General features: G+C 49.4%; 1 protein-coding gene across 1 annotated transcript in view; it reads right to left on the minus strand.

Annotated features, from left to right (window-relative positions):
• PRPF8 (pre-mRNA processing factor 8) overlaps positions 1–16,275 on the minus strand; it is a 38,023-nt gene extending 21,748 nt beyond the window's left edge. Inside the window, exons 1-24 of the mRNA XM_005582446.4 lie at positions 16,195–16,275; positions 15,885–15,995; positions 14,958–15,126; positions 13,523–13,687; positions 13,217–13,435; positions 12,875–13,087; positions 12,334–12,459; positions 12,131–12,236; positions 11,016–11,206; positions 10,706–10,825; positions 10,433–10,622; positions 10,170–10,289; positions 9,926–10,060; positions 8,606–8,735; positions 8,016–8,212; positions 7,546–7,752; positions 7,248–7,411; positions 6,970–7,096; positions 6,664–6,856; positions 6,197–6,384; positions 5,166–5,404; positions 4,784–4,930; positions 4,394–4,604; positions 4,080–4,196 (exon numbers count right to left, since the gene is read on the minus strand). Coding sequence (XP_005582503.1) covers positions 4,080–4,196; positions 4,394–4,604; positions 4,784–4,930; positions 5,166–5,404; positions 6,197–6,384; positions 6,664–6,856; positions 6,970–7,096; positions 7,248–7,411; positions 7,546–7,752; positions 8,016–8,212; positions 8,606–8,735; positions 9,926–10,060; positions 10,170–10,289; positions 10,433–10,622; positions 10,706–10,825; positions 11,016–11,206; positions 12,131–12,236; positions 12,334–12,459; positions 12,875–13,087; positions 13,217–13,435; positions 13,523–13,687; positions 14,958–15,126; positions 15,885–15,984 — 3,774 coding nt within the window. The 5' untranslated portion in view covers positions 15,985–15,995; positions 16,195–16,275. The remainder of the gene's footprint in view (positions 1–4,079; positions 4,197–4,393; positions 4,605–4,783; positions 4,931–5,165; positions 5,405–6,196; positions 6,385–6,663; positions 6,857–6,969; positions 7,097–7,247; positions 7,412–7,545; positions 7,753–8,015; positions 8,213–8,605; positions 8,736–9,925; positions 10,061–10,169; positions 10,290–10,432; positions 10,623–10,705; positions 10,826–11,015; positions 11,207–12,130; positions 12,237–12,333; positions 12,460–12,874; positions 13,088–13,216; positions 13,436–13,522; positions 13,688–14,957; positions 15,127–15,884; positions 15,996–16,194) is intronic.
• Positions 16,276–27,250: the final 10,975 nt, after the last annotated feature.

Raw genomic sequence — 27,250 nt, forward strand, 5'->3', positions numbered from 1 at the left:
AATCTACATCTTTGATCCAGACCTATCCTCCATGCTTCTTCAGATTGCTACTCACCTCGGAACCCCTAAGTTATTCCTGACTGCTCTTCCCTTTCTAGTTTCATTCCTCTCTGGAATGTCAAACTCATACTTTTTAAATCAAATTTCACAGATCATCAATTAAAGAGGCGGCTGGGCGCGGTGGCTCAAGCCTGTAATCCCAGCACTTTGGGAGGCCGAGACGGGTGGATCACGAGGTCAGGAGATCGAGACCATCCTGGCTAACACAGTGAAACCCCGTCTCTACTAAAAATACAAAAAAACTAGCCGGGCGAGGTGGCGGGTGCCTGTAGTCCCAGCTACTCGGGAGGCTGAGGCAGGAGAATGGCTTAAACCCGGGAGGCAGAGTTTGCAGTGAGCTGAGATCCGGCCACTGCACTCCAGCCTGGGCGACAGGGCGAGACTCCGTCTCAAAAAAAAAAAAAAAAAAATTAAAGAGGCACCACTAAGGTAGCAGGGGGAATCTACACATACGTGTATACATGTACTTAAATACGTATCTTGGAACTGAAGAAATATGGTATAAACAGATGCCTGCTGGACACCTCCATCTAAATGTTCTCAGAACTTCCAACTTTATATATCCTCAACTAGATTTTTCTATCTTCTGTCCTAAACCTGCTCTTGTTCATGTAGTCTTCCAGTTGGTGGCACTAACATCCACCTAGTCACCCATGCCAACATCTGCACATCATTTTTCACTTTTCTTTCAGCATCCCATGACCACAAAGTTCTGCTGATTTTACCTGCTAACTTCTTATCAAACCTGTTCCCCTCTTCCTACCTCTACTTTCACTGCTCTCATCATTTTTACTGATTTATATATTTTTCTGGAGACAGAGTCTCACCCCATTGTCAGGGTGGAGTGCAGTGGTAGGATCTCAGCCCACTGCAACCTCTGTCTCCTGGGTTCAAGCGATTCTCCTGCCTCAGCCTCCTGTGTAGCTGGGATTACAGGCTTGTGCCACCACGCCTGGCTAATTTTCATATTTTAAGTAGAGAAGGGGTTTCCCCATGTTGGTCAGGCTGGTCTCAAACTCCTGACCTCAGGTGATCCAACCGCCTGGGCCTCCCAAAGTGCTGGGATTACAGGCGTGAGCCCCTGCACCCGGCCTGCTCTCATCTTTTTTTTTTTTTTGAGACGGAGTCTTGCTGTGTCACCCAGGCTGGAGTGCAGTGGCGTGATCTCGGCTCACTGTAAGCTCCGCCTCCCGGGTTCACACCATTCTCCTGCCTCAGCCTCCTGAGGAGCTGGGACTACAGGTGCCCGCCACCACGCCCAGCTAATTTTTCGTATTTTTTAGTAGAGACGGGGTTTCACTGTGTTAGCCAGGATGGTCTCAATCTCCTGACCTCAGGTGATCCGCCCACCTCGGCCTCCCAAAGTGCTGGGATTACAGGCACGACCATGGCACCCGGCCGCTCTCATCATTTTTATCTGGACTTCTTCAGTGGTCCCCAAACCTGGTCACTCATCCTATCCTTTCAGGTCCATCTTTCTCACAGCTGCAAGAGTGAATCATCTAACACAGAAATCGGACAAAGTCTACATCTGTAATGTGGGAAGTTAAAAAAAAAAAAAAAAAAAAGGAAAACAAATCTGACAAAGTCACTCTGTGTTTAAGACCCTTACATAATTCTTCCTAAGGTGTGCAATGCCCTCTATGATATGGCTCTCCACTATTTATCCAGCCTCATCTCTTAACATTCCCAATTCCACAGTTTACTCCAACAAACCTTGAACTTTCCATAGTCCCATGTACACCAAGCTAGTTACATCGCCACACTTCTGGCTAAAGGAACGCCCTCCCTCACCTGCCTCATCACATGCTACTTCTTTCAGGAATCCTTTCCTCCTCCACTTCCAAGCTGGGCTAGAGCAATCATTAACTCTGGTGCTCTCGCAGATTCCCAGACACAGGTTAATCTAAAACCCAAATGCTCAAAAAGCTGAAACGTTTTGAGTCCCAACATTCTGAGCACCAACATGATGCTCAAGGAAAATGCTCATTGGTGCATTTCAGATTTTGGATTAGGGACGCTGAACCTGTAAGTATAATGAAAATATTTCGAGGCTGGGCATGGCGGCTCACACCTATAAGCCAGCACTATGAGAAGCTAAGGCAGGAGGACTACTTGAACCCAAGGAGTTTGAGACCAGCCTGGACAAGAGAGTGAGATCCCAGCTCTACAAAAAATTTAAAAATCAGGCCGGGCGCAGTGGCTCACGCCTGTAATCCCAGTACTTTGGGAGGCTGAGGTGGGCGGTTCACAAGGTCAGCAGACAGAGACCATCCTGGCTAACAAGGTGAAACCCCGTCTCTACTAAAAAAAATACAAAAAATTAGCTGGGCGTGGTGTAAGGCACCTGTAGTCCCAGCTACTCGGGAGGCTGAGGCAGGAGAATGGTGTGAACCTGGGAGGCGGAGCTTGCAGTGAGCCGAGATCGCACCACTGCACTCCAGCCTAGGTGACAGAGCAAGACTCCATCTCAAAAAAAAAAAAAAAAAAAAAAAAAAAAAAAAAAAAAAATTTTAAATTAGCCAGGCATGGTGGAGTATGCACCTGTGGTCCCAGATACTCGGGAAGCTGAGGTGTGACAATCACTTGAGCTGCAGTGAGCTACGATAGCACCACTGCACTTCAACCTAAGTGACAGAGTGAGACCCTGTCTGTAATAATAATAATGAAAATATTAAAAAAAAAAAAACCCTGAAATCCAAAACATTTCTGGTCCTAAGAATTTTGGATAAAGGAAACTCAACCATAATGCAATAGTTCTAAAACATAATAGAACGTATCCTTAACAGAAGACTTACTAAAAAACAGAAAACATTCTGTGCATGTAAATGCTATACATTTTGAGATGTGAACGTTCAAATACAAGAAAAATGTTATAGTTAACAGTTACTCTAGGCCGGGCGCGGTGGCTCAAGCCTGTAATCCCAGCACTTTGGGAGGCCGAGACGGGCGGATCACGAGGTCAGGAGATCGAGACCATCCTGGCTAACACGGTGAAACCCCGTCTCTACTAAAAAATACAAAAAACTAGCCGGGCGAGGTGGCGGGTGCCTGTAGTCCCAGCTACTCGGGAGGCTGAGGCAGGAGAATGGCGTAAACCCAGGAGGCGGAGCTTGCAGTGAGCTGAGATCCGGCCACTGCACTCCAGCCTGGGCGACAGAGCGAGACTCCGTCTCAAAAAAAAAACAGTTACTCTAATGGAAACCAGAGTGAGGTAACTTTTTTTTTTTCTTTGGAGATAGAGTTTTTGCTCTGTTGCCCAGGCTGGAATGCAATGGTAAGATCTCCGCTCACAGCAACCTCCACCTCCTGGATTCAAGCGATTCTCCTGCCTCAGCCTCCTAAGTAGCTGAGATTACAGGTACCTGCCACCAGGTCAGGCTAATTTTTGTATTTTTAGCAGAGCTAATTTTTGTATTTTCACGTCAGCCAGGCTGGTCTCAAACTCTTGACCTCAGGTGATCCACCAGCCTCGGCCTCCCAAAGTGCTGGGATTACAGGCATGAGCCACTGTGCCTGGCCAAGGTAACTTTTTAAATCTTGTGAAAACTTCAATATACATAGTTCGAAATTCCTCAGATTTTTCTTTCTCAATTCCAGTTGCCTTCAGCTGGGCCTCTAAAGGTAAGTGAAGGAGAAACAAACTCTGAGATGCCTAGGAGAGCTGCTTTTTCACAGGTTCTCTATGCCACTGGTTAACATAATTTAGACAAGCCCCTAAGAAAGTGCAAAAATAATGTTCTTCTGTTCAAAATAATAAATCCAACTTTTACTGTTGCCTTAATTTAGAATCATCACAACTCCGTTAAGAAGGAGACTGCAGAATTCCTACAAGGAATTCTCAGAAAATAACTATAAAGTGACCTGACACTGTAAGCCGCTACTGCACAGAGCATGGAAACTGGCACACTAAGCAAAGTGGAGAAGGAAGGAGAAGCCATCAGGGGAAGTGAAAGGGATGTGAGATGAGCAGAGGACAGCAGAGGACAAGAGGGAAGCTGGGGATGACGGCCTTGTACCTTGGTGAAGGTGGTGGAGCCAGAGGCCATGAGAATTTGACGCACACGGTTGTGGAAGCGCTGCATTGACTCATCATCCACACGCAGGAAACACTGAGCTGTGCGCTCCTTAGTAACCTAAACCACAAAGTCAAGGTTACTTTGTCTGAGGAACTCCCATAGAAGCAAGAGCCAACTGTGTTCACCACTAAGCCTTTCCACCCAACAAGGCTCCGGTGACTGACAAGGACAAGGGATGCCCGTGGTTCCTGGCTCCCACTCACCCAGCAAGTGCAGGCGCACTCATGTCACTCCCAGCCCCTCCCAGGCTGTACCTCATTCTGCAGGTTCCAGACCCCGTCCTTGTGGGTGAACTCCTCATAGCTGGTGCGACACTTAGGCAGGATGCGGCACTCGAAGCCACACATGTTGAATAGCAGGTTGGGGTTGTCCTTACTGTACACAGACACGAAGCTGTTCTCCCACTGAACTGTAGTCACTGACCGTGGCAAGCGGTTCTTGATGTCCCAGAATACTGCCCGGCCTCTGCCCACAGAGAACCATATGGTCACATCAGTTTCTTGGAAGGAACTTCCCTTCAAAGGCCAACTGATGATATCCTGCCACAGCCACACGTCTCCCACCCAGGACACAGCCTCAGGTATGCCCTCTCTGGGCCCTTAGCCTATGTCCTTCCAGCTCACACAGCCCCAACCTGGACTCACAAGTTAACATCATGTTTCATGAGGCGCATGCGGGCATCTCGGGGCCAGCACTTCTTGTTATTATAGCCAACGATGTTTTCATTGTTGGGGTCAGGGTGCTCTGTCAGGTAACGTTGAATCAGGTCCCGAGCTTCATCTGCTGTGAACCTACACCAGACCAAGTACACTGCTGAGGCCCTAATACACTTGAGATCTGGGACCCCAAGGGTCCTCCAGCTCCACAGACGGAGACCCCACCCCATCCTACCCCCACCCTCTCCGGGCTTCGTTCCATTTTAAAGCCCCAACAGCAGTTAAGCCAACTCAGCTACAATAGCTGATTTCAGAGGCAAAGCATATGCCTCAGTACCCTGCAAGGCTAGGAATCCAGGTAAGCCCTCACCTGAAAAAAATATGGATGCGATCAATGTATCTGCAGAAGAGACGGATGGGGTGGGCAGCCTCAGTGGCTATGTCCTGAAAACTGAGAAAGTCGTTTGGCATCTGAGGGGGCCCAGCCATCTCACTGGCTCGGTGCAATCCCAATACAAGCAAGTCCATCACCAGGCCATAATACTGCACGATGAACGAGGCAAACTGCAGGCCTCTGATAATCCCGTATGAATTCGTATGGTTCATGTCCTAGAAAGAAAGAACGACAATTTTTTTTTTTTTTTTTTTTTTTTTTTGACGCGGAGTCTTGCTCTGTGCCCCAGGCTGGAGTGCAGTGGTGCGATCTCGGCTCACTGCAAGCTCCGCTCCCCCGGGTTCACGCCATTCTCCTGCCTCAGCCTCCCGAGTAGCTGGGACTACAGGCGCCCGCCACCTCGCCCAGCTAATTTTCTTGTATTTTTAGTAGAGACGGGGTTTCACCGTGTTAGCCAGGATGGTCTCGATCTCCTGACCTCATGATCCGCCCGTCTCGGCCTCCCAAAGTGCTGGGATTACAGGCTTGAGCCACCGCGCCCGGCCAAGAACGACAATTCTTAACAACCTGAGCCATGTCCCAGGATTCTCCAGGGTCAACCTCTTTTGTTCTCCCCTTGGCAAATTCTATTCCCCCGGCTCCCCTCCAAGGTGGAGTTATGCTCAGTCCCTCAGGCTGGAGTGCAGTGGCGCAATCTCAGCTCACTGCAACCTCCGCCTCCTGGGTTCAAGTGATTCTCCCGCCTCAGTCTCCCGAGTAGCTGGGATTACAGGCACCCACCACACTCAACTAATTTTTGTATTTTTTTTAAGTAGAAACAGGGTTTCACCATGTTGGCCAGACTGGTCTCCACCTTCTGACCTTGTGATCCAACCGCCTCAGCCTCCCAAAGTGCTGGGATTACAGGCGTGAACCATTGCACTCGGCCTCCCCCGCAGCAAATTTTGAGTCAGTGGGCCAGACAACCATTCCACACACAACTTCGTGCTACTGTGCCTGAGACATACCTTATAGTTGATGACGACATTGTTCTTGGCTGTCATGTAGTCAGCTATGTTGTGGTCCACGATGAGGCGCAGCAGCCTATTGAGCAGGGTCAAGTCGATCTTCTCATACATCTTCTCAAAGCGGGACTCCAGCATGACATTGCACTCGCCTTCACTTGTCTCCCACACGTCCTGCAGGTTATTGATGCCTGAGGAGTAGCAAGGCAGGTCTCCAGCAGGTTAGAAATCCTCTTTCAGGACTAGCCCCACAGTAACTATCATCACCTTCCACAACCAATCCCACTACCATTCCACGTAGGCATCCGGATTGCTTTGACTATGGGCTTTCCTCAGTTTAACAGGAACACTACTTCCTTTTACTACCATGCATCAGGAGAGTAAACCAATCATGCTGCCCAGATGAGAATTTTGACATAGAACTAAATTCATCCCCCATTCCTCACAGGGCAATCTCAGGAAAGTTCTACCTTGGCACCACTTGTAAACAAGCAGTGGAGGTGGTTCTGTGTCAGCAGGCTTAATCCAGGGTGGGAACAGGCGGCGCTTGTCGGCTTCATACCACAGGTATTGGTCCAGGTAGGCATCAGTTATCTTCTCCAGTGGCTCTACGTCGTATACTGGAACCAGGTGGCTATAGAGATCCATGAACTCAATGCCCACCTGTGGTACAAGGAGGCTGGTTCACACCAATCACCTGAGGCAACCTGCTACCTTTGGTTCTACCAAGAATGAAAGGCAGAACCAAAAAGAAAACTTGGGAGGCTCTCACTCACCTCTTTGAAGGCTCTCTGTGTGAGGAGGTGACGCTTGATGCGGGACAGCGCCTCGTGGGGGTTATCGTAGGCCTGCTCAATCAGACCTAGCTCCTCCCTCTGTGACTGGTTCAACCGAGACTTCACACTGATAAGGCAATGGCAACGGTGAATGGGAAAACCAGGAGGAAGTAAAACCAGAAGAGACTGGGGCTACACCTTCTCTCTTTGGACTCTGAGGGTGATGCTATTCCCTCCTGTCACCTTCCCAGCAGGAACCTATCTACCCTAATACTCACCTATAAGCTTCCTTGAGCCGCTCCAATGCCAAGATGAGCAACTTGGTGTCATGCTTATAGGAGAGTGGGGGGAATGGGATGGGTGAGAACCTGCGGCTTTCCAACCAATGCACTGTGGTGGTATATACTGCCACTGCTTCCTCCGCCGTGATGTAAGGCCCGTCCTGCAAGGTGGACATGAAATTAGCCTCCCGCTATAGCCCGCTCCCCCGAGAACAAGGTTCAGTCACAACTCTGCAGTCCTCCCTCATGCCCACTCCCCGACCGCTCACAGCCAGCCCAGCCTACTCTGCCCAACCTTCAGGTAGTTGTGCTGCCGCTCCTGTTCTGCCTTCAGATACAGCCGGGTGAGGCGGCCCAGGTTCTTTTTACACACAGTCTTGTCCACAGTGGCCCCTCGGCGGATCCGTTCTCGGTTGTAGTGGGCAGTGTTGGTCCACCAGTCAGCCTTGGCCTTCACATATCGAAGGATCATATTCTCTATGGGCGTTGGCAGTCCAGGGACCTAAAAGTCCAAAAAGCACAATCAAGCCGGGATAAAGCAGGTGCTGCGGTGCACACCTGTAGTCCCGGCTACTCAGGAGGCTGAGGAGGACTGCTCGAGCTCAGGAGCTTGAGCTTGAGGCCAGCCTAAGCAACACAGCAAGCACCTCTCTAAAAGAGAAAAGAAAAGAGGTGGGAGCCAGATAGGCCCCTCATGAGTCCCAGAGTGGTGATCCTGACCTAAAGACGATGTTCACCCCTCCAAGGAAATGCAGAGACGCCCACCTTCCAGGGAATGTTGGCTTTCCAGCAGCGCCAGGCTTCACTGAGGTGCTGGAGGATTGTGCGGGCCTTGTTCTGTTTGATCCCCTCAGGCATCATGTCCAGAATATCATGCATCACAGCTGCCCGCAGCTCCAGGTCGAAATGTGACTCCACTCGCTGTTTTGTTACTGTCTTTGCCACCCCCTTTGAGTGTCGACCTAGAAGTAGAGTATCCCAAGGGGATTACAAGCATGATTCCTTGCTTTCAGTAAGGGTCTCTACCTTCATGTCCCTCACTTATTATGGTCACAATAAAATTAGGTATTAACAAAGCGTCCATGTGCCCAGCATATGCAAAAAGATGAGCTACCTTAAACATTCACAACTACGCTTCTGAAGAATGTCCACTCCTGCAAGTGCATGATTGCCTCTCAAGGCCCCAGAAGGAAGCCCAAGAAATAGAAAACTAGGTCAGACTCATTTTGAGAACTGAACCTGAAGGCAATCCAGTAGGAAGGGGTGCTCATACAAGAGCAGGGAATAGACTCAGACAACGAGAGGTAGCTTTGAAGCAGTAACAGGAGAAGTTGGACACAGAGAAAACCACTCACCTTCAAACTGCCGGGCCAGGAGGTTGCCCAGCCATCGCTCCAACAAAGGGGTAATGCCACGCATGAAAAACAGCCAGACTCGCCAACCAGCAGCCCAAAAGCCACAGCCAGGACCCTTCCCTACAGGGCCCTATAATCCCAAGCAGAAGTTAAGAACACAAGTTAGCAATGCATTTAAACAGCAACAGAAACCTGGGCAGAGGTGGGGCATATATGTATAATATACATACAGGCCGGGCACGGTGGCTCAAGCCTGTAATCCCAGCACTTTGGGAGGCCGAGACGGGCGGATCACGAGGTCAGGAGATCGAGACCATCCTGGCTAACACGGTGAAACCCCGTCTCTACTAAAAAATACAAAAAACTAGGCGGGTGAGGTGGCGGGCGCCTGTAGTCCCAGCTACTCGGGAGGCTGAGGCAGGAGAATGGCGTAAACCCGGGAGGCGGAGCTTGCAGTGAGCCGAGATCGCGCCACTGCACTCCAGCCTGGGTGACAGAGCCAGACTCCGTCTCAGAAAAAAAAAAAAAAAAAAAAAAAAATATATATATATATATATATACACATACAGACGAATATATGGATGGCAGTAGAGGAGTAAAAAGAAAAAAACAACTCTGGGTCCTCAACATCTAAACAACATCTAAAACAAAAGGGTAAATGAGAAACCTTAAGGCAAAAACCAGGAACTAAGACTGCCCATGTGAATTTAAAGGGGCAGTAAGGATACACTCATAGCTGGTCTCCAAATAGGTCCCTGGAAAGAGCCCTGTCTACATGTATAAATGAAAAAAGATGTGAGAAAGTAAGTCCAGTGAGGCTGCGTACAGTGGCTCACGCTGGTAATCCCAGCACTTTGGGAGACCAAGGAGGGTGGATCACCTGAGGTCAAGAGTTCAAGACCAGCCTGGCTAACATAGTGAAACCCCATCTCTACTAAAAATTCAAAAATTAGCCAAGCATGGTGGTGCGCGCCTGTAGTCCCAGCTACTCGGGAGGCTGAAGCAGGAGAATCGCTTGAACCGGGAGGCAGAGATTGTGGTGAGCCGAGATCGTGCCATTGCATTCCCCCGGGGCAACAGAGCAAGACAGTCTCAAAAAAAAAAAATAGATAAATAAAAAAAAAAAAAAAAAAAAAAAGCTAGATTACAGGTGGCGGGCACCTGTAATCCCAGCTGCTCGGGAGGCTGAGGCAGGAGAATTGCTTGAACCCAGGAGGCAGAGGCTGCAGTGAGCTGAGATCGTGCCATTGCACTCCAGCCTGAGCGACAAGAGTAAGACTCTGTCTCAAAGAAAGCAAGTCAGTAGAGTCAGGGTCTCACCGTGTTGAAACGATAATAGATGAGATGCTTCAGGTCCTTGCACATGCGAATCTGTCTCATCAGCTTGTATTTGTATCGATACATGCCCGTCAACTGCCCAACATGGGCAAATATATACTGCAATCCATCCGCCAGCTGCAAGACAATTGCCCTGTCAGACCTGGACCTTAAAACAGCTCCACGGTCAGCACAGGCTTCCTCCAGCCTCCTCACCCAGGCAGGGGTTGGGAATACCTAACCTCACCTGGAAGGCATCCACATTGCCCAGCCGATACTGCACGTGACTATCCACCACCAGCTTAGTCAAACGCAGAACTTCCCGACACAGGTGGAAAGCATTCCCAAAACGCGATTTCTTTCTTTCCTGGAGAAGATGCAAAAAAAAAACCAAAAAGAACGAACATGAATGAGCAACAGACCCAACTGGATGTCTGCCTTCGTCAGCAGCCAGAGCAAAACAGCTGTCCGCCCTGATACCCCGGAGGCCCCTCGGGACCAGTGCAGCACCTTGGTGGTGAGCGTTTTCACGGGCTTGAGGTTGAAGTTGTAGTCCAGGTGCAGGTAGTTGAGGTTTTTGCGGTGAATGAGGAGGTTGAGCATGTTATAGCCCTGGCGGCAAACCTGGAGCCCAACCTCCACCCAGTCCAGCTTTGTGGACTGAAAGAATTTGGTGGCTTTGAAGGAGCGGAACAGATACCTGAGGTGGGAACATGGAGAGTGAGAGTCAGCCTACTGATATCTCTGGAACCAAAGTCTGCACAGGGCCCCAGGGCGCCTCACCTCTTCTTCTGAGCCTTCGGAGGCCGGTGCTTCAGGGCATTCAGCACGTAGTACTTAAGCAGCTTCTGGTAGGAGACCCTCACTTTCACAGGCTGCCCGGCAGGACAGTGCTCCCGATACCTGGGAAAATAAGCCCACCAGAGTTCAGCCATCGCTTCTTCCAGCCACTCTGCTAAAGAATGCAAGCCTTGGGTTGTCTGCCACTTTTATGGAAACAAGAATTTTTAAGAAAGGCTACACGCCCACCTAGTTGGAGTCTTTTCTCCTATATATCCACTATTGTTCCCCCTGCCCCAGGGAGAAACCTTACCAGTTCTTGACAAGTGGAATGTCCAGGGCCCGACGGGTGCGACCAGAGCGTAGGTTGAAGGGCCGTGGGGCCCAGAGCAGGGCAATGCCATTGGCTGTATTGTCTGTATAGAGGGGTGTGTCCTTCAGGAAGGGCTCCACAAACTCCGGGAGCTCAAATTCCTCATCATCATCCGGCAACGGTTCCTGGCTCTGAAAAAGGAATCCCTCTAAGGGTTTAGTTCCTGCTGAACTAGGCACAGACTTAAGAGGGAAATTATCTGGGGCCAAGCACAAAGCCTGTATCTGCCATGGAAACTGGGCTGTCTGACAGAAGCAGCCCTGAAGTGCCAGCGCAAAGGAAACCAAGGGAGCAAAGAACAAGACAGGGCCACCAGGAAAGCAGGTGTCACTTCTCACACCTCAACTGGCTCACCAACAGAAAGCCTCCCAACAGAGCCCCAACACCACAGCAGACAACACTGCAATCACCTCCCACCCAAGCTCCAAACACTGGGCTTGGACACAACGGAACACAAATGAACATCGAAAACATTATGGTGAGCTTAAGAAGCCAGTCACTGAAGACTACATAGTGTACGATTCTGTTTCATTCTATCATATGAAATGTGTAGAATAGGCAAATCTACAGACAGAAAGTAGATTAGTGGTTGTGTAAGAAAGTTGGGGAGAAATGAAGAGTAACTGCTAAGGGTTTCTTTCTCAAGTAATGAAAATATTCTCAAATTGCATGTCATGAGAGTTGGGACAACTCTAAGAATAAGCTAAAAACCACCAAATTACACACTTTAAACGGGTAACTTGTATAGTATGTTAACTACATCTCAATATAAAGACTAAAACAAACAAATAGAATAGAGACAGACCAGGACAGATTATCTAGAGCACCCAACAGGAGAATCATAAAGTCCAGAAGGATGATCACAGAAACCAGGATTATACCAACGACGTGTTTTAAGGCAAATGCTAAATTCTCAAACTCGCTTATAGCTCAAGGGGAATACTCAGCAAGACGGAAAACACGTCTCCCTCCATTTGAGTGTTCAGTAACGTTTCAGCCAACCTCAGGCATTTCTCCTAGAACTGCTGAGGGAAAGTGTCCCTTCCCTTCCTCACCTTGACCGAGTGCCTGTGGGAGATTGGGTTGATCAAAGGGTCAAAGTAGAAAGCTGGCAAATCAGGATCCTCAGTTTTGATGAATACAACGTTGGGAGTATGGTACCTAAAACGAAAGGAAGAGTCAGCCAAAGTTTTCCTGCCCTGGCACAACCTAAATACCAGCCTTCTCCTTTCCAACTGTTGTGTTCCAGGTCTCTTACCAGGTAAGGTGGACATGGTGTGGAAGATTGTTGTACAGGTAAGGAAAAGCAATCTTGTATTCAGTGCGGATAGGCTGCCGGATGATAATCTTGTTAATATCATTGAATTCATTCCAGTCTTCATCCCTAGGGCGCAATATCAAGAATAAGCAGACTTTTTTTTTTTGAGACAGGGTCTCACTCTATCACCCAAGCTGGAATGCAATGGCATGATCATGGTTCACTGCAGCTGCGACCTCCTGGGCTCAGACAATCCTCCCACAGCTCAGCCTCCCAAGTAACTGAGACTACAGGAAGCTGCGAGTGCCACAACACCCAGCAAAACTTTGGTAAAGATAGGGTTCTGCCATGTTGCCCAGGCTGGGCTCAAACTTTTGGGCTCAAGCAATCCTCCTGCCTCAGCTTTCCAATGTGCTGGGATTACAGCATGAGCCACTGCACCTGGCGCAGACTAATTTGGAAGTTATATCAGGACTTTAAGGATCAAGATTACATTTTATCCAACTCAAAACGTCTAAAATTCATAATCTCTCCAACTCACTGTAGGTTGATGTCTCGAACAAGAGGTTCAAATTTGGGGCCTCCAGGAATGGCCATATTGAGTGCCTTGGATGTAAAGAAGGCCTTCAAATCAAACAGGTAGAAGTAGTTGTCATCCACCAAGTCTGTCAGGAGCTGATTAGCCAGGCGGTAGAGAGTCGACATCATAGGTAGTGTGAACTGCCAGCGCTGGTAAGTGGAGCCATTTACATACCTAGGATAGAAAATGAAAGACCCACCTCAAGTAAGCAGCTAGACAAACCATACCACCTACTGATCTCCCAGGACTCCCTCTGGGTTTCCGGAACTCCTCCCAGGAGTAGCATCTCCATCTATCACTCACTTCCTGCTGTCCCTCAATGGCTGGTGGTCATAGAACCAGTCCAACACAGGGGCGTCCTCCTCAGGGTCCAGCTCTAGCTGAATGGCCTCCAGTGGCTCAACATCTAGGATGTTGTCAGCATAGTCCAAGGGCGGCTCCTCATCATCAAAAGGGGGAAAACGCATCCTCTTGAAATGCCTCCTATCTCTTTTTTCTCGGCGCATCATAATCCACATTGACCTAGAAGGCAAGAACATCACACAACCATTTCTACCCACTGCCCCCAACCACCACCACCATTGCCCACCATATTTCAGCCTTTCTCACCCCCATTGGGAGATGTAGACAGGTTCAATAACCCAGGGAATCTCATTGACGAAGGAAATGGCTCCAGTGATGTGGTACAGCACAGGCACATCCCGAATCTGCTCCCAAGGCATAGGCATGTTCTCCAGGAGTTTGAGGACTGCGTGGGGCATGTACTTTAGGGCACTGGCACATTAGAAAAAGAGAAGGCTATTAGAAATGACGAGGTGTTCTGCTACCTGTCCCATGCAGAGAAGCCACACATTCATGTTCCACAGTAAATCCTACCTTACAATCCAAACTCCCAGACTTAGCCCATAGGCCCTTCCTAACCAGAAACCCTGCCTCTCCCTCTCCAACTTCATCTTGCAGCACTCTTCTTTTTTTTTTTTTTTTTTGAGACGGAGTCTCGCTCTGTCGCCCAAGCTGGAGTGCAGTGGCCGGATCTCAGCTCACTGCAAGCTCCGCCGCCCGAGTTTACACCATTCTCCTGCCTCAGCCTCCCGAGTAGCTGGGACTACAGGCGCCTGCCACCTCGCCCGGCTAGTTTTTTTTTTTTGTATTTTTTAGTAGAGACGGGGTTTCACCGTGTTAGCCAGGATGGTCTTGATCTCCTGACCTCGTGATCCGCCCGTCTCGGCCTCCCAAAGTGCTGGGATTACAGGCTTGAGCCACCGCGCCCAGCCTCAGCACTCTTCTTAAATGTCATAGTCCCACAATGCTGGTATCAGCTCCTCTAAATCAACAGCTATCCCTCTGGAGACAGCTTTGCGGCTGTCTCACATCCTATTCCCTCAGTATCTTCTCATAAATCATAATAAAGTATTCACCATACTTCACTATCACCAGTTGTCTCATGTCTGTCATGCCACTAGACTGCACACTGCAGAAAGGCGGAGATTGTTACCCTCTGCTCGCTACTATACCCCAAGCAGCCAGCACAGTTCTCAAACTATTTTTTGAAATAAACAAAACTTCCAGTTCATTACACGGCAAACGTTTTTGTGTCCAAATAGAGCAGGAATCTGCTAAGACATCTGTACCTGTACCCACCCAGTTTACAGCCACAGAAAAACAGCAGTAGGGATACCTCTGAAATTAAATACCCTAAACACAGAATTCAGGTCCCTGAGGAGTGACAGGCTGCCACTATGCACAGTCTCCCACTCTGGGCTTCAAACAGCTCAACGACAGGGATATCTTATAACAGCATCAACAGGACAAATTAAAGTCCCAGGCCCAGATCAGGAACAGAAGGGAAACAGACTGCGTAAGTGGAAGATGTAGAAATTATCAGAGACTCCTACTGGTTTTCTCCTTTCTCTTATATCCACCAAGATGAGCTGTCAAAGCAGCGTCCTGTTCCAAAATGACAGAGCATCTATCCAAGACTGTGGGACAGGGAAAAGGGAAAAGAACCAAATTCCAAATGAAGTTATTTCAGGATGTTCCTTACCCCAAGTAAACCCTTTTGTCATGGCGGAACTTTCTGTTGGTCATGTCTCCATGGTCTCGAATGATCTTCCTGACATGTTCCGGGGGCATGTCTTCCTTCTGGGCATCCACAAACCCAAACTTCCGCTTTTCTGCATAGCGCTTCGCCTGCAATTGCTGCCATTTTCGGGCTACAAAGGCACCTCAGTTTAAAGGACTGCACACCCTCAGCCTAATCCTCTTCACCTCTTGCCCTAGGGTAAGCTCCTGTCAGTGAGTGTGACAGAGGAGCAGGCATCCAGCAGGAAGCAACACTCCTTGCCAATTCCCTTACCACTTTACTATGTTTTTCCCTTCATCACATTTATTACTATCTGACTTTTTTTTTTTTTTTTGAGACGTTGTTTTGCTCTGTTACCCAGGTTGGAGGGCAATGGAGCGATCTCGGCTCACTACAACCTCCGCCTCCCGGGTTCAAGCCATTCTCCTGCCTCAGCCTCCCCAGTAGCTGGGATTATAGACACGCGCCACCACACACGACTAATTTTTGTATATTTAGTAGAGATGGGGTTTCACAATGTTGGCCAGGCTGGTCTCGAACTCCTGACCTCAGGTGATCCGCCCGCCTGGGTCTCCCAAAGTGCTGGGATCACAGGTGTGAGCCACTGCGCCCGGCCTGACATTTTTATTACAGATCCTCAAGGTTTTGTTACTGTCTTTCTCTCCCGCTGTAATTTAAACCCCGTAAGGACAGGAATTTTGTCTCCATCACTACTGGATCAGCGCTTGCAGATAACACGCGCTTAAAATGACTTGATAAAAAGTTAAATGGGGCTAACAAGGGAGTTGTCACCTCGGGAGCTGCCCAAACGGGGAGGGTCCCCAGCCACCTGCGCGCGCGAACACCCGCCCCGCCTCCGGCTCGCGCGCCGCTCCACACTCGACTCACCTTTCTCCTGCAGCTTCTCCTCCGACATGTAGTCCGGTAGCGGGGCTAGAGGGCCGGGCACCGGGTTACCCGGCCCTCGGTAAGGAAATACTCCGGCCATACCCGGAGAATCTGGACAGCGGCGGGACAGAAAAATTCACTAACCACAGGCCCGGGCCCACAAGAAGCGCAGCAGAAAGGCGTCCGGGGACCCCGGCCTGCAATCCCGCCACACTGAGTGCATCCAGCCCCGCCCGGCCTAACCCCTTCGGTCACTCAGCCCGACCCGACCACGCCTCCCGCAGCCCGGCCTTAAACGCCTGCCACGCACCCCACAACCCCTCACACAGGGGGCCGCTTTCTCCGAAGCGCAATGGCGGCCAGTGTGCGTCCGCTCCGCGTTCCCAGCGCCGGAAAGTGCGCAACCCGACTTCAGCAGTTGATCCAATCGGCGCCGAGGTGCTCAGATGGATTGGTAAGATGGCCAATTAGAGTGGCACACTGCGCCGAGGAGGCGGGCCCACAGGCGGAAAGGCTTTGAATACAAGGGGGTGTGGTCGGGGAAGCCCCGCCTCCCACGTTTCCGAGGCTGTTCCTGAGGCACCCGACAGACCTCAGTGTGTGATAGGCTCCCGGCGTCGCCCTGCGAGAGACCGAAGTCTGGAAGCTTTTAATAAATTTGCCAAGATTGCGCATTGTACGATGTCTGTTGTCATCAATGTATACGTGCAATGCAGTACTAGCTCCAGGACGGTCATTTGTTCATGCATTCATTCTTTTTTTTTTTTTTTTTTTTTTTTTTTTGAGACGGAGTCTCACTCTGTCGCCCAGGCTGGAGTGCAGTGGCCGGATCTCAGCTCACTGCAAGCTCCGCCTCCCGGGTTCACGCCATTCTCCTGCCTCAGCCTCCCAAGTAGCTGGGACTACAGGCGCCCGCCGCCTCGCCCGGCTAGTTTTTTGTATTTTTTAGTAGAGACGGGGTTTCACCGTGTTAGCCAGGATGGTCTCGATCTCCTGACCTCGTGATCCGCCCGTCTCGGCCTCCCAAAGTGCTGGGATTACAGGCTTGAGCCACCGCGCCCGGCCGCATTCATTCATTTAACCATTCTTTATTGAGTGCCCACTGTCTACCGAGGACGAGGGATAAAGCAGGAAAAAAGACAACCAGTAGGGTTCACAGGGGAGCAGAAAGAATCAAGCTCATTGGGGGGGGGGGGCGGTAGCTCACGCCTGGAATCGCAGCCCTTTGGGAGGTTGAGGCGGGCGGATCGCTTAAGGCCAGGAGTCCAAGGCCAGCCTGGCCAACATGGTGAAACCGCGTCTCTACTAAAAGTACAAAAATTAGCTGGGCGTGGTGGCATGCACCTGTAGTTCCAGCTACTCGGGAGGCTGAGACAGGAGAATCGCTTGAACCCGGGAGGCGGAGGTTGCAGTGAGCCGAGATCGCGCCACTGAACTCCAGCCTGGGTTACAGAGCGAGACTCCGTCTCGGAAAAAACAAACAAACAAAAAGTCTGAAATTCCCACCAAGTTTATTGGGGAGGATGCAGAGGAATTGTAACCCATACAGCCCCTCAATCTAGTTGAGAATTTACAAATCAAAGTGAAATAATTAGAAAAAAAAATGCAAAGGATGTCAATGTGCTTTCAGAACGGTAAAAATTTTAAAACAATTCCTTTTGTTTTCTTTTTTAGACAGGGTCTCACTCTGTTGCCCAGACTGGAGTGCAATGGTGCGATCTCAGTTCACCACAACCTCCACCTCCCAGGCTCAAGCGATTCCCCTGCCTCAGCCTCCAGAGTAGCTGGATTACAGGCAGGTGCCACTACTGCTAGCTAAATTTTGTATTTTTAGTAGAGACAGCGTTTCACTATGTTGGCCAGGCTGGTCTCAAACTCCTGACCTCACGAAATCCTTCTGACTCGGCCCTCCCAAAGTGCCGGGATTACAGGCGTGAGCCACCATGCCTGGCCTAAAAACTATTTTTAATGCAATGGGGAGTTTGGGCAAGGGCTGGCTAAGTGACTTATCCAGGCATACATACTCAGCTAGTCTGTAGCACAGCCAGAATCAGAATCGAGGTCTTTGGTTTGGTTCAGGGCGCTTTCCTATACACTGTTTTGCCTCTTTCTTTATAGACAGGCCACAGAATGGAGAAATTTCAAGGTAGAAAGGTAGGAGTCGGCTGACGACTAAACATCCATCAAGTCAGATACATTGCCTCTGGAGTGATATTTATAAGTCAGGCTGTTTCCGTTTGAAAGGCAGACTTCTATTTGTCAAGTATTGATTTCTGCACTCTTCAGGAATGCAGTAATTGTGGAGGGCAGAGGTGCATTTCAGCTTTCCTCTGTAGACATGAACATCACTTAGCTTGGTACTGTGGAACATATTCTGCTTTTTTCTTTTTTTTTTTTTTTTTTTTTTTTTTTGAGACGGAGTCTCGCTCTGTGGCGCAGGCTGGAGTGCAGTGGCTGGATCTCAGCTCACTGCAAGCTCCGCCTCCCGGGTTTACGCCATTCTCCTGCCTCAGCCTCCCGAGTAGCTGGGACTACAGGCGCCTGCCACCTCGCCCGGCTAGTTTTTTGTACTTTTTAGTAGAGACGGGGTTTCACTGTGTTAGCCAGGATGGTCTCGATCTCCTGACCTCGTGATCCGCCCGTCTCGGCCTCCCAAAGTGCTGGGATTACAGGCTTGAGCCACCGCGCCCGGCCCATATTCTGCTTTTTTTTTTTTTTGAGACGGAATCTGACTCTGTCGCCCAGACTGGAGTGCAGTGGCACGATCTCGGCTCTCTGCAACCTCCACCTCCCAGGTTCAAGTGATTCTCCTGCCTCAGCCTCCTGAGTAGCTGGGATTACAGGCACTTGCCACCATGCCCAGCTAATTTTTTGTATTTTTTACCATGTTAGCCAGGATGGTCTCCATCCCTTGACCTCATGATCTGCCCAGCTCGGCCTCCCAAAGTGCTGGGATTACAGGCGTGAGCCACTGCGCCCGGTTGGTAGTAAATACTGTCTTTGGCTGAAGCCTTGCCCCTTACTGTAGCCTGCCAATCTGTGCCCTTAAGAGGACTCCCTCATCTCCCAAACCTTCACTGGTTGGCATTGCTAATCCTGGGGACTGAGAGGCTGGCACAGAAGCTCTCTCTGCCCCAGATGCCAGGTCAGGGCATTGCTAGAAGAGGATAGAGAAGCCTGCAGCACTGGAGTACCACAAATTCCTGCTGCACTGACGCAGGCCAGTCCTGCTACCTATTCACTCGCTCCCCTTAGCAGCTTGTCCAAACATTGTTTTCTTCAAACTCCTGCCCTTCCTTCCCCAACCCCAACTGTGTGGAATCCAAATATTTCCACCTTAACAGCAAACAGGAGTGGGGTGCTGGGGAGATGGAGGAGATGGGGGAGGGAAACAGGGGAACTATCTAGGGCTGCTGCCGTAGTATTTCATTGAAATATATTGAATCTGGCCGGGCGCGGTGGTTCAAGCCTGTAATCCCAGCACTTTGGGAGGCCGAGAGGGGCGGATCACGAGGTCATGAGATCGAGACTATCCTGGCTAACACGGTGAAACCCCGTCTCTACTAAAAAATACAAAAAAAACTAGCCGGGCGTGGTGGCGGGCACCTGTAGTCCCAGCTACTTGGGAGGCTGAGGCAGGAGAATGGCGTAAACCCGGGAGGCGGAGCTTCCAGTGAGCTGAGATCACGCCACTGCACTCCAGCCTGGGAGACACAGCGAGACTCCGTCTCAAAAAAAAAAAAAAAAAGAAATATATTGAATCTAAAAATTCATATGAGGTCGGCTGCAGTGGGTTCACGCCATTCTCCTGCCTCAGCCTCCCGAGTAGCTGGGATTACAGGTGTCTGCCACCACACCCGTCTAATTTTTTGTATTTTTAGTAGAGACGGGGTTTCACTGTGTTAGCCAGGATGGTCTCAATCTCCTGACCTTGCAATCCGCCCGCCTTGGCCTCCCAAAGTGCTGGGATTACAGGCATGAGCCACCACGCCCAGCCTCCTGTCTCTATTTAAAAAAAAAAATTTATCTGGGTGTACTGATGCATGTCTGTAATCCCACCTACTCAGGAGGCTAAGGCAGGAGGATTGCCTGAGCCCAAGAGTCAGGAGTTGGAGGCTGCAGTGAGCTATGATTGCACCACTGTACTCCAGCCTGGGTGACAGGGTGAGACCCTGTCTCAAAACATATAAACAAAAACAAAAGATAAGATGAATCTCTGTTGTGTGAGGTTAAATGGGATAATGTATACAAGGTGCCTGATGGCCAGGTGTAGTGGCTCACACCTGTAATCCCAGCACTTTGTGAGGCCAAGTAAGGCGAATCACAAGGTCAGGAGTTCGAGACCAGCCTGGTCAACATGGTGAAACCCTGTCTCTACTGAAAACACAAAAAATTAGCCGGGCATAGCTGGGCACAGTGGCTCACGCTGTAATTCCAGCACTTTGGGAGGCTGAGGCGGGTGGATCACGAGGTCAGGAGATCGAGACCATCCTGTTTAACACAGTGAAACCCCATCTCTACTAAAAATACAAAAAATTAGCCGGGCGTGGTGGCAGACACCTGTAGTCCCAGCTACTTGGGAGGGTGAGGCCAGAGAATGGTGTGAACCCGGGAGGCGGAGCTTGCAGTGAGCTGAGATTGCGCCACTGCACTCCAGCCTGGGTGACAGAGCAAGATTCCTCTCAAAAAAAAAAAAAAAAAAATTAGCTGGGCATGGGTGGGTGCCTGTAATCCCAGCTACTTGGGAGACTGAGGCAGGAGAATCGCTTGAAACAGTAAGGCAGAGGTTGCAGTGAGCTGAGATTGTGCCACTGCACTTCAGCCTCAGGGACAAGATGCGAGACTCCGTCTCATAAATAAATAAATAAATAAATAAATAAATGGTGCCTGACAAATGTTCAGCCAGGGATGCTCCTAAATAAACATTTCATCTCAACACAAGAGCTCCTCTCAAAAGAGTAACTTCCCTTATGTAGCTTCTTGCAAAATGAGGACTTCTAATTTGCAGCCCAACAAAATCCAGATTTTATGTGATAAAATTTTGGCAGTTCAGTTATGAAGTTTTCTGTTTAATTTTCTTGTTGATTGAGGATTAATTTGGCTACAAGATTCTTTTGGTTTCAACCTTTGGCACTGAAAATCATTCTAAACTCTCTGAATCCGACTGGATGTAATGGCTCACGCCTGTAATCCCAACATTTTGGGAGGCCAAGGTGGGCGGATCACTTGAGGTCAGCAGTTCAAGACCAGCCAGGCCAACACAGTGAAACCCTGTCTCTACTAAAAATACAAAACTTAGCCAGGTGTGGTGGCACATGCCTGTAGTCCCAGCTACTCGGAAGGCTGAGGCAGGAGCATCTCTTGAACTTGGGAGGTGGAGGCTGCAGCGAGCTGAGATCGACCCACCGCACTCTACCCTGGGTGAAAGAGTGACAGCTTGTCTCAAAAAACAAAACAAAACAAAAAAAACCCAAAACAGCCAGGTGCGGTGGCTCACACCTGTAATCCCAGCACTCTGGGAGGCTGAGGAGGACAGATCACAAGGTCAGGAAATCAAGACCATCCTGGCTAACATGGTAAAACCCATCTCTACCAAAAATACAAAAAATTAGCCGGGCATGGTGGCGGGCACCTGTAGTCCCAGCTACTCGGGAGGCTGAGGCAGGAGAACTATGTGAACCTGGGAGGCGGAGCTTGCAGTGAGCCAAGATCACACCACTACACTCCAGCCTGGGCAACAGACGGCGACTCTGTCTCAAAAAAACAAAACAAAACAAACAAAAACAACAACAAACAAAAAAAACCACAACAACAAAAAACACCTGTCTGAATCCACTCTCTTGCTCTAAGTTCATTCTACTGAATACATTGTGTTTGCTTATTTATTTATTTATGTATTTTTATTTTAGAGAAAGGGTCTTGTTCTGTCACCCAGGCTGGAATGCAGTGGCCCGATTATGGCTCACTGCAGCCTTGACCACCGAGGTTCAAGTGATCATATCACTTCAGCCTCCAAAATAGCTGGTACTATAGGCTTGTGCTACCACACCTGGCTAATTTTAAAAGAAATTTTGTAAAGATGAGGTTTTGCTATGTTACCCAGGCCAGTCTTGACCTCCTGGGCCCAAGCCTCAGCCTCCCTGGAATTAGAGGAATGAACCACCTCGCCTGACCCTGGATTTGCTTTTTTTTTTTTTTTGAGACACAGTCTTGCTCTGTTGCCCAGGCTAGAGTGCAGTGGCATGATCTCAGCTCACTGTAACCTCCATCTTCTGAGTTCAAATGATTCTCCTGCCTCAGCCTCCCAAGTAGCTGGCATTACAGGCGCCTGCCACCATGCCCAGCTAATTTTTGTATTTTTAGTAGAGATGGGGTTTTGCCATGTTGGCCAGGCTGGTCTCGAACTCCTGACCTCAAGTGATCCGCCAGCCTCAGCCTCCCACAGTGCTGGGATTACAGGCATGAGCCACTGAGCCCAGCCAGGATTTGCTTTTTGATTGTAGAGGGTATCAGGACACGTCAGGATGGAAACCTTCCCAAGGCAAAGCCTCCACAATCTAGCATTGAATTGTAAATCAGGACACCATTGGGGCCAAAAAGTAACTCCAAGTAACCAGGCTCATAAGAGATTGATGCAATTAATGCAATTACTTGCATAGCAATTTATTAATTTATAATCAGGGTAGTGTTTCAAGGCCATAAAATATCAATGTATCCCATCCAGAAAAACCCCTTCCCTCTCCTGGAGGACAAAGAAATCATTAGCAAGTCGCTTGGTAGGCGTGGAGTCTGTCTTGAGGACCATTTTCCTGGGCCACGGTGAGGTCTGACAAAGCACCATTCTGCTAGCCAGCCTCCTACCAAATGTAGCATCTGGCAACCTCTGCATTTTTTTTTTTTTTAACCTCTGCATTTTGGAACTTCCTTTTCTTAGGGTCTTAATTGACCATTCTTCTTTGATTGACATCATTTTTATGTAGCCCACACTCCAATTCTCTGCCTACTTACTCCATTGTGATCACAAATCCAGTCCTGCCTTGCTCACGTTTCACTGGTAGGAATCTGTGTGTGGTCCTAAATTCTTCCAGCCTGCCCCAGCTGGGAGCTCATCTCACTCTTCCTGTATGGGCTTGACTAGTTAATCCGCAGAAACAGCCATGTTTCCCTAATGGTCAAGTTCTTGGGCGCCCTTTGTAGATACTACCAAGTATTACCAAGAGGGACACTCGCTCAAACCATCACAAATGGATACCAGTGGCCAAAGAAAAGGTGTATGACTTAGAATCAGTTCATATCAACCTCAACACGTATTTAAAGAATAGATTCCTCACATGAGTTTGTCACATTTATTTTTCTTTAAAAACTCAAGGCAGGCCGGGCGCCGTGGCTCAAGCCTGTAATCCCGGCACTTTGGGAGGCCGAGGCAGGCGGATCACAAGGTCAGGAGATCAAGACCATCCTGGCTAACAAGGTGAAACCCCGTCTCTACTAAAAAAATACAAAAAATTGGCGTGGCAAAACAGGTGTGGTGTCAGGCGCCTGTAGTCCCAGCTACTCGGGAGGCTGAGGCAGAAGAATGGTGTGAACCCAGGAGGCGGAGCTTGCAGTGAGCTGAGATCACACCACTGCACTCCAGCCTGGGCGGCAGAATGAGATTCCAACCAAAAAAAAAAAAACTCAAGGCAGGTAACATTTTTGTTCATCAAGGCATTCAGTTAAGATGGCAAATTGAGTTTTGTAGATATTACTTTTTTTTTTACTTAAAAATTTTTTTTTGACCGGCATGTTGGCTTACACCTATAACCCCAGTAGTTTGGGAGCCCAAGGCAGGTGGATCACCTGAGGTCAGGAGTTTGAGACCAGCCTGGCCAATATGGTGAAACCCCGTCTCTACTAAAAATACAAAAACTGGCCAGGTGTGGTGATGGGTACGTATAATCCCAGCTCCTAGGGAGGCTGAGGCAGGAGAATCACTTGAGTCCACGAGACAGACTTTGCAGTGAGCCAGGATGTGCCACTGCATTCCAGCCTGGGCGACAAGAATGAAACTCTGTCTCAAAAAAAAAAATAAAAAGGAAAAGAAAGAAAAAAGAAAGTAACCTTTTTTTTTTTTGTAGAGAGGAGGTCTCAATATGTTGCCCAGACTGGACTTGAACTCCTCAGCTCAATCACTCCTCCTACCTCGGCCTCCCAATGTGCTGGGATTACAGGCATGAGCCACCATGTCCAGCCAGCAAAGATATGACTTCTAAAAGTACAGACTCTGACAAAATTCTACATTGTTTCTCTAGCTCACTACCTATACCTTCGCCTCTTGGGTTTTTATCTAATTACATTTAAATACTCTGCTCTTATTTTCTGCTTGTGTTTAGCTCCTTCCGACTGTGTTTTCCTCAGTCTCGATTCGTTATTTTCATCCTTTGCGCCTGTTTTTACGACTCTATGATGGAGACTTCTCACAATCCCTCTCATTTTTTTTTTCACACCTGGCATTTCTTTTTCTTCTCTCTTCATCTCTGGGTTCCTGCCTCTTCTTTGTTCTTCCTTTGGATATTCAATTTTTTTTTTTGACATGGAGTCTCACTCTGTCACCCCTGCTAGAGTGCAATGGCACGATCTCGGCTTACAACAACCTCGGCCTCCCAGGTTCAAACGATTCTCCTGCCTCAGCCTCCTGAGTAGCTGGGATTACAGGCACCTGCCACCACGCCCGGCTAATTTTTGTACTTTTAGTAGAGACGAGGTTTCACTATGTTGGCCAGGCTGGTCTCGAACTCCTGACCTCAGGTGATCCGCCCACCTCAGCCTCCCAAAGTGCTGGGATGACAGGCGTGAGCCACCATGCCCAGCCTGGATACTTATTTTTATTTATTTATTTATTTTTTTGAGACGGAGTCTCGCTCTGTCGCCCAGGCTGGAGTGCAGTGGCCAGATGTCAGCTCACTGCAAGCTCCGCCTCCCGGGTTCCCGCCATTCTCCTGCCTCAGCCTCCCGAGTAGCTGGGACTACAGGCGCCGCCACCACCCCCGGCTAGTTTTTTGTATATTTTTAGTAGAGACGGGGTTTCACTGTGTTAGCCAGGATGGTCTCGATCTCCTGACCTCGTGATCCGCCCGTCTCGGCCTCCCAAAGTGCTGGGATTACAGGCTTGGGCCACTGTGCCCGGCTGGCCTGGATATTTAAATCATTCTGCGCCCTCCTCCTTTTTTTCTCTCTGTGATTCTCTTTGTCAGCTCCTTTGCCTATATTTGCATCTCAGTTGACACCCCTGATTCTGACTCGTCCTTACCTTCCTACCAGTCTCTGCTGACCGGTTACTGTCAGCCTGTGTCATTAGGTTTGCATTGCAGCTGTTTGTCCTTTGTCTTTCTGCCTGCCTCCAAGTCCCCGTATCTCCTGGTCTCTTCCGTCGGTGAATCTTCCCACTGACTGCCTCCTCCGCCTTCTGCTCTTCCGCTTCTCAGCTCCCCGGACTCATCCCCCCTCTTCTCTGTGCCCACCTCTCCTCTTGCTCTTCTGATCTCTCTATCTGCCAGTATTTCCTCCATCGCTCCTGAGCCTGGGTGTTCCTCCTTGTCACTCACTCTATTTCCTTTATTTTCTTTTGAGACGGAGTCTCGCTCTGTCGCCCAGGCTGGAGTGCAGTGGCTGGATCTCAGCTCACTGCAAGCTCCGCCTCCCGGGTTCACGCCATTCTCCTGCCTCAGCCTCCCGAGTAGCTGGGACTACAGGCGCCCGCCACCTCGCCCGGCTAATTTTTTATATTTTTGTAAAGACTGGGTCTCACCGTGTTAGCCAGGATGGTCTCGATCTCCTGACCTCGTGATCCGCCTGCCTTGGCCTCCCAAAGTGCTGGGATTACAGGCATGAGCCACTGCGCCCGGCCCTTTTTTTTTTTTTTTTTTTCTGACACAGAGTCTGGCTCTGTCGCCCAGGCTGGAGTGCAGTGGCCTTAGCTCACTGCAAGCTCCGCTTCCCGGGTTCACGCCTTTCTTCTGCCTCAGCCTCCTGAGTAGCTGGGACTACAGGCACCTGCCAGCACGCCCAGCTAATGTTTTGCATTTTCAGTAGAGACAGGGTTTCACCGTGTTAGTCAGGATGGTCTGGATCTCCTGACCTCGTGATCCGCCCGCCTCGGCCTCCCAAAGTGTTGGGATTACAGGCGTGAGCCACCGTGCCGGGCTGACTCACTCTAGTTCACTGTCTAGACTCTGGGTGCCTTTCAGCCTTGGGGTCTCTTCTTGTTGGCCTTTATTTCTATTTTTCTGGTCCTTTTTGTTTATAACCATTTTATCAGTTCTGTGACGTTGGTGTGTCTCAGGATCTATGACAGCCTTTCTCCATATTTCTGCTAAGGCCTGTCTCTTTTGCCCTCCATCCCTTTTTGCCTCTGTCACCTCTATGCGAATAATCCTTCTGTCTTTCTATCTGTCGCTCAATCTATGTATGTCTGTCTCTGTCATTCTTTGTGTCTTTCTGTACTTCCGCTTCTTAGCAAGGTTTTTTTGAAGACAATCTTCCTGTCTCTTGCTTTTGCTCATGTACCTTTTCTGTGGATGGCTAAGGGTTGCCTCTCTCAGTTCATTGTTTAGTAGAACAGCCTTAATCTGCTCGGCACTTCCCATCACCTGGATGTTCTGGGAAGGAAGCGGTCTTGTTCAACAGAAAAAAAAACACAGCAGCAGCACTTTGGGAGGCCGAGACGGGCGGATCACGAGGTCAGGAGATCGAGACCATCCTGGCTAACACGGTGAAACCCCGTCTCTACTAAAAAAAATACAAAAAACTAGCCGGGCGTGGTGGCTGCGCCTGTAGTTCCAGCTGCTCGGGAGGCTGAGGCAGGAGAATGGCGTGAACCCAGGAGGCGGAGCTTGCAGTGAGCTGAGATCTGGCCACTGCACTCCAGCCCGGGTGACAGAGCGAGACTCTGTCTCAAAAAAAAAAAAAAAAAAAAAAAAAAAAACACAGCAGAAGCAACAGGGAGGAAGAGCTTATGAATGAATCTCAGAAAAGGTCCAGCTCTTCCTTTTTTTTTTTCTTTTGAGACGGAGTCTCACTTTGTTGCCCAGGCTGGAGTGTAGTGGCACGATCTCGGCTCACTGCAGCCTCTGCCTCCTGGGTTCAAGCGATTTTCCTGCCTCAGCCTCCCGAGTAGCTGGGATTACAGGTATCTGGCTAATTTTTGTATTTTTAGTAGAGACAGGGTTTCACCATGTTTACCAGGCTGGTCTTGAACTCCTGACCTCAGGTGATCCTCCCATCTCGGCCTCCCAAAGTGCTGGGATTACAGGCGTGAGCCACCACGCCCGGCCAGAAGGCCAGCTATTCCTTTATCCTCCTGCAGCCTTCTCTCACACGCTCTGCCT

The sequence above is a fragment of the Macaca fascicularis genome, chromosome 16 (genome assembly GCF_037993035.2).
Source record: "Macaca fascicularis isolate 582-1 chromosome 16, T2T-MFA8v1.1".
Lineage (NCBI taxonomy): Eukaryota > Metazoa > Chordata > Mammalia > Primates > Cercopithecidae > Macaca > Macaca fascicularis.